The sequence below is a fragment of the Grus americana genome, chromosome 9 (assembly GCF_028858705.1).
Source record: "Grus americana isolate bGruAme1 chromosome 9, bGruAme1.mat, whole genome shotgun sequence".
NCBI lineage: Eukaryota > Metazoa > Chordata > Aves > Gruiformes > Gruidae > Grus > Grus americana.
The window spans coordinates 1-11,663 of NC_072860.1; the positions used below are offsets into that span (position 1 = coordinate 1).

An 11,663-nucleotide genomic window follows, 5' to 3' on the forward strand; every position below is an offset into this window, starting at 1 on the left:
GGCACAGGGGCGAGGCAGGGCAGACGCACTCACCGCTCTGCTACGAGGGAGCCCTCTCTGCCCTCCATCACGCACCCGCACCCGCCCCCTGCCACCTCCGCTGCTGCAGCCTGTGCCCCCGACGGCCCCGCCCCCGGAGAACAGGCCACGCCCCCTGCCGCGCAGAGGCTGCAGCCACGGCGCCACCTGGTGGTTACTACTCAAAGGAACAACCGCCCCGCAACCAGCATCCCCACCCCGGCCTGGCACCAACACCCCCGCTTACCGCCACCTCTACCCCAGCCTGCTACTGACAGCCCCGCCACCGCCATCCCCACCTCCGCCTGGAACCGGCGGCCCCAGCAACAGCAGCAGGCAGAGGCCTGCACCCACCCGCTCCAGCCCCGGCCCTCTCCCACATCCCTTTTCCTTGCTTCACTCATTAAAAGACTTGGGTCTTCGCTTTGCAGTCCCTCTCTGCCTGTGGTCATTTGCGCAGTGGGGGCTTAACGCAGGGGTTGGCTGAGCTGGGCTGGGGATGGCCACCAAGAGCGTGGGAAGACAGGGCATTGCGCTGGGTGGCAGGCACCCATGGGAGAAACCACGCTCATTAGCATCAACGCCAGGAGGATGGAGGCCACTGTCACTGCCCCAGCACCACCACCACCGCTGGTGAGCTGGATCCTGCGCTGGGAAGGAGCCGCAGCCGCCCTGGAGGCCAGAGCTGAGCACAGAAAACAGCTCGCATCTGGCTGGGGCTCGCAGGCATCGCTGGCCGGGGCTCGCATGCTGACATCCGGGAGCTGGCGCTGCACCGGCTGCCCAACTTGCTCTACCCCCTCTGTGGCCTTTGTCTGGCACTGCCTGGGCCTCATCTGGCAACCCCCCCCCCCCCCACGCCCACAGCTGAGCCCTGAGTCCATGTCACAAAAACTTCGCAACCGGCCCGTGCCGACCGAGGCAGGAGGCTAGGTTGCAAAGTATAGAACTACAGGGCAAATATTTTTCCCTGCACATGCCATCTCCCAGCCCAACTGGAGCACCCTGAATGTGCCGTCACACAGGGCTCTGATAGCCTTCAATCCAACGACTGAAGGTACACGCCAACAAGAACAGCACCATCTTCTCCCACACCTCTCTCCATGCTCGGGAGGAGCTGTTTGCACACCCCGGCAGCCGGCCTTGCTGCCTGAAAATCCTTGTAGGGATGAGAAGTACCCAGTAGTTCAGCTCCCTTGCATTTTTGAAGACAAGGCTTTTGGCTAGAACACAGCCAAATACATTTTCAACCAGAACTAACCTACACGCCCTCCTCTTTCTCTCTCAGTTCTTTGCATTTCTTTAGCTCCTGGGGAGTACTGATCAAGGTTTTCCTGTTGAAAGAAACAAGAGAAGCAGTCACAAAAATGCCGAGAACCTGCCAGTCACATACACGGTGCCCACGCAGTAGCATTATCAAGGCCCCACACAGACACCACAGATTCAGTTAATGCACCAGTGAGGAGAGAGCAGGAACAGCGCTCTGGCACCCACCACTGGGAACAAGGAGGGCCCCAGGAAGGGGCCTGCATGATTGAGGAGAGCTGCTGTTCTTTTGCTTCCTGTTTTTCCTCCTCCTGTTCTTCCTCCCCCCAATCTTCCTTTTCCTCCTCCTCCTCCTCCCCCTTCCCTCTTTTCCAGTTTATTCTTCTCCTGTTCTTCCTCATCATCTTTTTTCTCATCCTCCTCCTCTTCTTCCTTTCCCTCCTCCTCATCCCCCACTAAATCTAGTTTAAAGCTCTCCGTATAAGTCTGGCCAGCCTGTAGCCTAAGTAGCATTTACATACAAGAAGTAATCTGGATTTTTTTTTTCCCCTCCCCTCAGCCCAGAGGATCCCACATTGTTGTCCTCAGATTCAAAGGCAGACAGAAATCCACAGAAAAGCGGTGGCCAAACAGTGAGCGCAGAGGCAGCGCAGCCAAAAGCATCTGAGCCCAAGGGGGGCAGGGAGTGTGCTGATGTGCAGACAGGTAGGATGCTGAAGGGGTTTTCAGTTCATCTAAACCCAAAAACTCATGGATCCAGCCGCACCTACTACACTCTATTCCTGATGCAGTTGGGAACACCACCTCGGGTTAAGGTTCTCGAATCCTTGCCATTAGAACACCCTTGAATTTGCTGCTTTTAACACTAACAAATTAGGCTAAGGAGGGTGACCTTTTTCCAGAGGGTCAGTGACCTTTCCTCAGGTTTCAGCGCACACTCTGGGAAACAAGCCAGGGCTGCTTTCTTTACTCTTGCCAGAGGCTCGTCAGACGTGGCCTGAGGTTTGTGAACATTCCCACAGCTCGGGCCCCGCTGAGCCTGCTGCACTGCTGCCCAGCCACGCAGAGGCTTTTCTCCGCTGAGATACCATTTGACCTGGTCTGGTGGGGAAGTTTTGGTCTCGTGCCCTTCCCACTGACGAGTGTAGATCATCTGGTGTACTGAAGAGCCCTTATTTTATGATTCTCTGATTTTCTAAGGAAGGTTTCTTAGCTCTGCTGTAGGAGACGGGTACAATTCCCATCAAGTAGACACGTTTCAGGTGTGCTGTTTCCTCAAGGGCTTTTCTGGCAGGGGTAGGAAGAGAACATGCTTGTCCTGACCCAGTCGATTGTGTTTTCCCTTTTCTGCCTTTTCCTCTCAGGAAGATCAGGTGATGAAGAGATAAACATGTTTTCAACATAGACGGTTAGCAGATGGGCTGTCAGTGTCCTTCTATTGCATTTGCCTTGCCACTACTCAACTACAGACTCAACCAAGAACCGTTTGTTCTTCTTCACGGTGGTCTGACTTCTTCTGTGCCACAAGGTGTTTTAGGAATCCTTCTCAAGGAGGGCTCAGGGGCTGCAGAGCACACGGCATCAGAGAGCTGACGGAGATCTAGTTTGCCCTACTGAGTCATGAGGTGTAGATGTGACTTTTAAAGCTCAGCTGACCCCAATGCACCTCATTCCTCATGCTTTTGCTTTCCAGAGCTGCACTCAGAAGAGCCTGCTGACCATGGAATAGAGGTGGCTGTGGCATGCCAGACAGATGTGCCTCCTGAAAGACCCCTGCTTTGCTCGCCACCATGGCAGAGCCAGAAGCAGCCATGGCCAGCAAGCAGGAAGAGAGGTATGAGGCAAAGCCAGGCTCACAAACCCTGTTGCAAGGCCTCTCATAAGCAAAATCAGTTTTTTGACCTAATGGTCCCTTCTCTCTCTCACGCTCGCCAGAGCATACCTCCAAAATTCAAAACGTACAGCATCTGTTCAGGACGGAATGAGCCAGGATGGAAAGCTCAATTTTCCCTTGAAACGCCCCACCAACACTGGGGATCTGTGCTATCCTAACCACCTGACGGTCCCAGCACTCTCTCTGACTCTAGCCAGACTCCAGCTCCAAAATGGAAAATATACAGCATCTGCTCCCACACAGAATGTGCTGGGACAGAAAGCTGTTGCTGGTCTGCACCTTCCCTAAAGCTGGGGTGATTTTTTAAAACCTCCTGTCTTGTGACCCATTTGACAAAACAGTCCCACGCCTTGCAAAGAGATGCAGCAAAGACTCTTTCTCATGCGAGTGCTTTGGCCAGAATCCCCTCCAAGCCACAAAGCAGTGTTTTCCACTGAACTGCATCAGGATTAGCCTGGGTTGGTCAGTTTTGCTGCGCCGTGACTCAGCTGGCGGCACAGCTGCTCCTCACACCCTGCCCCTCAGTCCCCGGGGCAGCGTGCTGCCGCGGTGCTCCCACACAGGGCAGCTCCCAAGAGAAGCCCCACGGTGCAGGCCAGCCTGGGTGCAGCCCCTCAGCACCTGCCTGCACCAGGAAACACGGAACCGGCATTTGAGCGAGCTGCTCCTGGCCGTGCTGGCCACCCCAGTGCTGTGGAGAGCCGGCCGTGACGTGACGCCCGGGACAGGGCCACGTGGTGAGGGGCCTCCACTGCACAGGCCCCGGCCGGAGGGGGGGCAGGAAGGGGCAGGCTCAGTGTCCCTCTCCTCCAGGAGCCGGCCCTCCCGAGGTGAAATGTGGGGGTGGGGTGGGGAGGCCAGGCTGTGAGGTCATAGAGCCCTGCTGTGCCGTGCTGTGCCATGATATACAGTGCTGTGCCGTGGGCACACCCCAGCAGTGCTAGCAGTGCCAGCAGCGGCGGCAGCAGCAGCAGCGGCGGCATTGGCAGCAGCGGCATTGGCAGCAGCAGCAACAGCAGCAGCAGCAGTATGGTTCAGGCGCGGGGGGCCGTGGCCCCCGCCTGCCTCCTTATCCTCCTCCTGGTGGCCCTGCAAGCCCAGGGCGTCGGGGCTGCTCCGTGGCGAGCGCGGGAATTAGGTAGGCAGGCAGGTGAGGGCCAGCACCCAGCCCTGGCAGCATAGCGCGGCACCCACTGCCCCTTGGTTGGGCTGACAGCGGGGCTGGGGTCGTGGTGGGGCAGGGCTGGGAGAGCAGCGGGGCCGGGCTGGGCTGGGTGACCCATGGCCAGCTCCACAGGTAAGAGGAGGCAGACGCCCTGTGGGGAGACGCAGGGGTCGCGGCTGCTGCGGGGGCATTTTCCAGGTGAAGGCTGGAGCCCGGAGCGGTGAGAAACCATCCCTAGAGCTGGCCCTGTGCCACCCTGCCCCGGGGCAGCCTTTCCCCCAGCCTGTGTGCCAGGGCCCGAGCAGCACCACAGGGGCCAGGCAATAGCCCGCGGGAGTGCTTCTCAAACCCCTGGGCTTGTCACAGCTGTGCCCAGGGCCGTGGCTCTGCTGCTCCCTGGCTGGGTCCCAGCTTTCATCCTCAGAGACGTCTGTCCTCAGGAGATGTCTGCTGAGGAAAACAGCAGCATTCCAGCTCTAGCCCGGCAGCATTCTTCTTGGGCAAACCCAGGTCCCCATGGGACACCCAGCCCCAGCCCACAGCCCCAGGGAACAGATGGGACAGCGCTGGTGCAGCCTCTCCCTGGCCAGCGGGCTCTTCTCCATGAGACATGTGAACAATCATTTTTTTCCACCAGTGCTTTCATGTGGGCTTCTGTTGTGCACAGATGAGATCTCCCAGTAAGGGGCTGTATGTTTGTCCATCCGGCCCTTGAGGGGTGTTACACATGGCCTGGAAACACTCGCATGAGTGAGCACTTAGCTTTTAATATTCTGTTCATATGAAATTTAACTTAATATTTTCTTGGTGGATGCTCAAACATGCAGAAGAGCAGAGAGGGAATGGGTCAGGCTCAGTGATGCGCCCCAGGGAGCTCTGCCTTGCAAAGTGTTCTAGCGTTCTTTCCCAGCCTTTCCAGTGCCTGCTGCAAAGCCAGCGGGCTTGTTGGGGTTGAGTTTAGAGCTGGTGTGAGCTCCAGGGAGTCCTTTCTCCCAACAGCCCCGTGCACGGTTTGTTTCAGACCGGCATGGTCCAGGCACCTGGTAACTGTCTGCACAATGCTCCTGAGAGGAAGGGAGAGATGAGCGACATGGAGCAATCCTGCGTTTCAACTGCATTCACTGCTGTTCAGATCTGAAGAAGTACATTTAAAGATTTCACGAGAGCTTCTCTGTTTGGTTTGTTTACAGACATGGCTGGAGGTAATGGACATCCAGCTTCCCGGCTGGGTTCCAGGGCTGATGCACAGGGAGATCTCATGGGTACGTCACAGCTTTTTACTTCCTTTGAGATGTGCCAGCTCAAAGCCCCAAACGTGAGTGAGGCATCTCTTGCAGCAGGTGTGAGAATATAGACCTGCATCGTGTGTGCCCTGTTGCTACGTGATCCCTTTATATGTTGTGCTATTCAGTTATGACAGTATCACAGTGTATGATGGAAGCTTCTCGTGGGTGTTTGGTTGTAGATATGGGTAGAGGGAGAGCTCTTCCAGCTCCTCGGCTGGATCCTGCACTGGACCTCACCTGGCATCCCAGGGGTGAGTAGTCAGTCTTGACTGACTTCACAGACTAACCACTCCTTTTCAGTATTTTAGTCGTGAGAAATTTAACTTTACGCTTTCCATTAAGGTCCTCAAAGAGCAAAGTATAAAGCTGAAACAGGAAAGCGTTCCCAGCAATCATCAGAAGACCTAAAGGAAATCCTGAAGGAATTGGACAAAGCAGCACGTGGTAGGTATCTATCACTCTGAACCAGAAGATGTGGGCAGCTGAGGTTTTAGACGTATGTACGGACAAGCAGGATGCGCAGGCAGCTTGGGGTCGCTGAGACTGGCAGACTTTGCCTGGGCTGCAGGCATGCCCTGGCCAGGATTGGAGCAGCCCCAGCTTCACAGCCTGGTCCAGCCTCGTTGTTCCCCTCGAGGTCTGAGGTCTGTTGGTGACACCTCAGGGTCAGGGACAGGTGGAAGCTGGACACCCAGCTTGAGGCCGCACACCTAACTTGAAGGCAGCTAAAGCGAAGGGCTGTTCATTCAGTCTTGGGTGGGTTAGCTGTCTGTTTCTGGTTGTGTTTCAGATAACTTGGTTGTGGTTTTCCTTTTGTTTTGGGGGACTGTGGGCTCTTCACTGCCGCTTGTGAAAGTGCCCAGAATATGGTTGCAAGAGCTTGCAGTTCAGTCCACCACACGTGCCTGTCACCCTGACCGTGTGATGGAGTTGGCATGATGGCAAGTGCTGCTCAGAAGGGCTCTTTCCCCAGCTGAACTGGCTACAGCGTCTTCCCGTCCTCTCTGAAGGAAGCAATTTACCATCCTTTTGCAGTTTGCCAAAAATGCACTAAGTGGAATGCAAACAAGACGATCACATGCAATCCCCTAGTCTCTCAGCAGGTCAGGATTTGCTGTCTACTGGTAAACTGGAAAGTGCCTAGCGCTTAATTTTTTCTCCATGAATGACTCGTCGTTTGAACCAGCGACTAGGTGCACCGCCAAATGCCCAGGCTTTCTTTCTAAGCGTTATTAATGTATTTGGAGAAGTATTGCCTCCTGAAGATACTCTGTTCCTGACAAGGAACGGTTGCATCTAATGAAACTGACCCACTTTCTTTCTAAAGAGCTGGACCGTGAGACTGTGGAGGAGGAGGCGCTTCAGGAAGGAGGCAGCCAGGCAGTGCCAGTCTCTGATGAAAAAAAGGGGGCAATTCAATCAACAGGCGTGCCAGGTAATTGCTGTCCTTCGGTCAGCCAGCGTCATAAATCAAAATCACCGTGTGCCTGCAGGCTCGTGCCCTGGTGCCCGCTACTGCACACCGTGTCAGCAGCCAAACTATTAGTCCAGAGCGAGTGTTCTGAAAGAAGCCGGGAGTGGCTCTCTGTGGATGACTGTCCTCTCTGGGGTGCGGAGGTTATTGCCATCAGGGTGCCAGAGAGAGACACTCGTAACCCTCTGTGGATGCAGCGAGATGCTCACCGCTCACCACACCCAGTTCACAGGAGTTTCAGAACTTTGCCATTTTGGGAACGAGACCACCTGAACCATGCTCAGCACATGATGGGAAATAGGACTCTTAATCGAAGGTGCCTCCCGCAATACCTGCATCCCAGAGCTTGCCGTGAGTCGTTGTAGGCACCACAGAGCCGGGGAGGCTTCCTCCTGTGAGCTGAGGTCCAAAGGGATGCGCTGACAGATCGGGCACGGCCTTAGAGGGGAACCTGCACCATCCTCCGGCATCCTCTGTGCCTGAGCCACGCTGAGGCTTTACCTTTCTCTGATTCTTGGCAGCGCTGTCCAACCCCGGGGAAGCCCACCACACTGGCATCTATGAATTTTTTCGAACGAATACAGGTACTGAGCAGTCTGGCAGGGGGCCATAAGTGGGAGCAAGTCCTGGAAACTGGGGGCATGCAGGCGGTGCCCATACTGGAGAAAAGGCAGAGGGAGAGCGCGGTTCAGGTGTCTTCCCCAGAGGGCCTGACTCCATTCCCTCAGGGGGTGGGTGCTGGGCTGGGGAGGGAGACCTGGGGGTGGCACTCCCTGACGCAGGGATGGTTTTGGTCTGTCTGTCTCAAAGGGGCAATTGGTCAAACAGCCGCGCTCCCCCGCGGGCTCTCCATCTGGCCTCATGAGTTCTGTTCAGTGGGACAACTTGTCCCAAAGGGTCAGAGAGAGCCTCCAGGCAGCAGCACTAGCGCGCCTCGGAGAGCGAAGGTGGGTGAGCGCAAAAGAAATTGTGTGCAAATGTGAAGGCTCACCAAGAAGGGGTAGCAAAGCCATGACACTGGGAAAACTGGATTATGCCACCCCAGAGCGTAAGCAAAGCTGAGAGGAGAAAGAGAGGCTCCAGAGTGCATTGATTTGCAATGGCTTTGGGAGTTTCCTTTGCTTCTACTGAAACCAAGGAAACGTTGCAGCCCCAGGATGTCCACTGCTTCAGGGATCCTAAGAAAGTGAGAAAGAACATTTCCTGGCAACATCGGGCCTCCTGTGAGATTACCGGGGGTGTGCAGGACACACTAACGTACAGAATGGTTCCTCCAGGTGTGGATGGCAAGAGAAATGCAAATGCTATGGATCCCAATGATTTCCAGAAGTACTGCATAGAAGGCGCTGCAGCAATCCTGGGCTCCATGCTGCTTGGGATGCTATTGTGTTGTGGCATCTATGTGTGGAGGAAGAGGAGACAGTGAGTTGTTGGGGGGAGAGGGGGGCTGCCAAACTTCTGTATTAGATGGCTGCTATTAGCCATGAAGCATTTGGAGGTAGGGTATTCTGGAGTGCTGTGTTAGTTACTGGCCAAACTCTACTGAGACTGCTGGTGTAAGATACTTGAACTGGCCTCTCAATACACACGCACTCTTTTCAGAAACCCCTTCTTACTGTTGCAAGTGTTAGTTAAAAGTGACCTTGCCTCAACAAGAGCAGGCCAGCGACAGACGTAGGCAGAGCAAGGTCAGGAAGAACAACAACAAGGGATGACATTGCCATAGAAAGTGAGAAGCGCAACAGTGATGTCTCCCTACCAGTGAACCTACCAGCAGCAATCCCCCTGTTAGGCGATGCCATAAATTCCAGATGTTTGCCTCGGCCAAGGTGTCCCAGCAGCTCAGACCATGGTCAAAAGTCTTCCCAGCTACTGGCCTTGCTTTGGAGAAAGAGAGGAGTCAGGCTGTCCCAGCTGCACCCCAGCACTGCCAGCGTGCGTGTTCTCAGCACAGGCAGCGGTTTTTGTCTGCGCAGGCGTCTGTATCTCTTTGGATACGTATTCCAAAGAGAGGATGGAGAGCATCTCACTGGGCCGAGGCTGTCCCCTCATCTGGTCAGGGAAGCCGAGTGCTGCTCTCTGCCGGGCACGCTGAGAAAGGAGCTGTGCCCAGCTTTGGTCTGTTGGGGTCAGGTCTCCTTCCGGCACGTGCAGTGCAGGCAGGTCAGGATGGTCAGGGCTGAGAGGAGACGAGCCATGGGCAGGCGTGCAGAGCCCAGGCCGAGGGGTGCAGGGCGCCCCATTTTCTGCACAGAGCTCTCTGTGCCCACAACTCCCACATGCAGCCAAGTGCCCGCACCCCACAGCATGCTCAGCGCTGCCCCACACCCTCGCGCCCGCCCAGCACCACAGCAGGGCCTCAGCAGCCTCCTGTCTCCGCAGGCGCCTCGCTGCAGCTTCGTGAGCCCGGCCCAACACCAGCAGCTACCCCTCACACCTGGACAGCCGGACCACCCCCCTCAGCAACCCTGAGAGCCAGACCCGACACCAGCAGCCATCGCCTGTGCCTGGAGAAGCGGCCCGCCAGCCACGGAGCATCGGGGGGGGGCGACCGGCCCCCACCAGCCCAGACACCCACCCGGTCTGCCCGCCTCCACCCCGGCCTCCGTAGCTGTCCAACTCAGCCAACCGGCTGTTGCAGGACCAGCCCAGCACCCTCCAGCCCCCGGAGGAACTCAAACCAACCCCCGCCCCCAGAAGCCCATTGCCCCAGCCCTCCTGCAAGGGCCTGAGGCGGCCCAACGGGGTACGGGTTTGGGGTGCGATGACAGACTCCCGGGCAACAGCTTCAGGGGTTGACCATTTATTTCTGAGCAATGGCATGACAATAAATACAGACCCGTAGCACAATTGTCTGGGTTGTATCGGCAGCAAACCCAGGAGTTCACCAGTTCTGGGCCAAATGGCATCTTGGGGCACGCAGGGACGTGGATGCCCACGGTGTCAGCAGTCACGGAGCTGGGCATGGGACCCGCCGACGGCCAGGGCGTGGGACCAGCCTGCTAAATTTTGAGCCACAGAGGCGCTGGTGGGGCTCCTTAACAGTTCATCACCCCCACCTCTGCTCCCTGTGCCAGCTCTGTCCCAGGGTGCACAGGACAGGGATATCATGGAGGGCAGTACCAGCCCCAGCCCCTGCACTGTGTGCACACCAAATATACCACATAAGGCAAAGCCACAAATTAAACACACAAAGCTGCTGTCAGGCTATAATGGTGACATCGTCTGTTCTGGTTTTGGCTGGGCTGGAGTTAATTTTCTTCCTAGCAGCCCATATGTTGCCGAGTTTTGGATTTGTGACCAAACCAGCGTTGGCAGCACACCCAGGTTTTAGCTATTGCTCAACATTGCTTGCGTGGCACCAAGGCACGAGCAAGCTGCGGTTGTGCTGGTGGATGAAAAACTGGATGGGAGCTGCCAGCGTGCACTGCAGCTCAGAAAGCCAACTGTACCCTGGGCTGCATTCAAAGAAGCGTGGCCAGCACGTTGAGGGAAGGGATTCTCCCCCTCTACTCCATTCTCCTGAGATCCCACCTGGAGCACTGCATCCAGCTCCAGGGTCCCCAGTGCAAGACACGGACCTGTTAGAGCGGGTCCAGAGGAGAATCCCAGGGCTGGAACACCTCTCCTGTGCAGAAACGCTGAGAGAGTTGGGGGTGTTCAGCCTGGAGAGCAGAAGGCTCCAGAAAGACCTTGCTGTGGCCTTTCGGTATATAAAGGGGGCTTACAAGAAAGGTGCGGAGAGACTTTTTACCAGTGACAGGAGAAGGGGCAAGGGTTTTAAACTGAAAGAGGGTAGGTTTAAATTGCACATAAGGAATAAACATTTTACGCTGAGAGCGGTGACACACTGGCACAGGTTCCCAGAGAACTTGTGGATGCCCCATCACTGGAAGTGTTCAAGGCCAGGTTGGGGGGGGCTTTGAGCAACCTGATCTAGTGGAGGCTGTCCCTGCCCACAGCAGGGTGTTGGACTAGGTGATCTTTCAAGTTCCTTTCCAACCCAAACCATTCTATGCTTCTATCATTTTTGCTCCCTACTGGGGGAGGACAAATGGGGGAGACACTGCAGGAGATGCCTGGGAGGAGTCCCAGGAAGGTACTGGGCATTGACCTGCCTCCAACATACACAAAACTGCTCAGGTAGCTTCCTTGGAGGAGTTCGGGGCTGATGAGTTTTTTTCCCTCTTGCGGCAAACACAAGACAATAGGTTTATGTTCCCTGAGTTCCTCTGCGGACGTGGACTGCTGTCAGGACACCCTCCATGGGACAGCCAGCAGCTCTGTGCGAGCACTACCCCTCAGCTCGGCCCTGGCCCCCCATTCAGTGAGGTCCCCAGCCCCATGCTCTCCCAGCACCATGTCACACAGCACTACTACTCTTAAGCAAGGAAAACCCCAACGCTTCTTTCCCATCTTATTTCCCCATAGCATTCAATTTTGAGTTCTCAAACAATTTCACATGTCGACAACAGTGAAGTCAGAACATTTCTGAACACTCCGTTTGTATCATGCAATAGATGTACTTCCTAATCATTTGCCAATCTAAGAGACCTTTTA

The 11,663-nt window shown here is 55.9% G+C and overlaps 1 protein-coding gene across 1 annotated transcript; it reads left to right on the forward strand.

Annotated features, from left to right (window-relative positions):
* The first annotated feature begins 3,074 nt into the window (after positions 1 to 3,074).
* On the forward strand, positions 3,075 to 9,835 carry LOC129209814 (uncharacterized). Its single transcript, XM_054834797.1, has 7 exons — positions 3,075 to 3,118; positions 4,090 to 4,316; positions 5,534 to 5,605; positions 5,809 to 5,880; positions 5,972 to 6,073; positions 6,957 to 7,064; positions 9,486 to 9,835. The coding sequence occupies exons 1-7, from the start codon at positions 3,075 to 3,077 to the stop codon at positions 9,833 to 9,835; spliced, it is 975 nt and encodes a 324-aa protein (XP_054690772.1).
* Positions 9,836 to 11,663: the final 1,828 nt, after the last annotated feature.

Coding starts and splice junctions, on each gene's coding strand:
- LOC129209814 (XM_054834797.1), top strand. CDS start 3,075: ATGGCAGAGCCAGAAGCAGCCATGGCCAGCAAGCAGGAAGAGAG. Junction 3,119..4,089: donor GCCAGCAAGCAGGAAGAGAG/GTATGAGGCAAA, acceptor CATGATATACAG/TGCTGTGCCGTGGGCACACC. Junction 5,881..5,971: donor CCTCACCTGGCATCCCAGGG/GTGAGTAGTCAG, acceptor CTTTCCATTAAG/GTCCTCAAAGAGCAAAGTAT.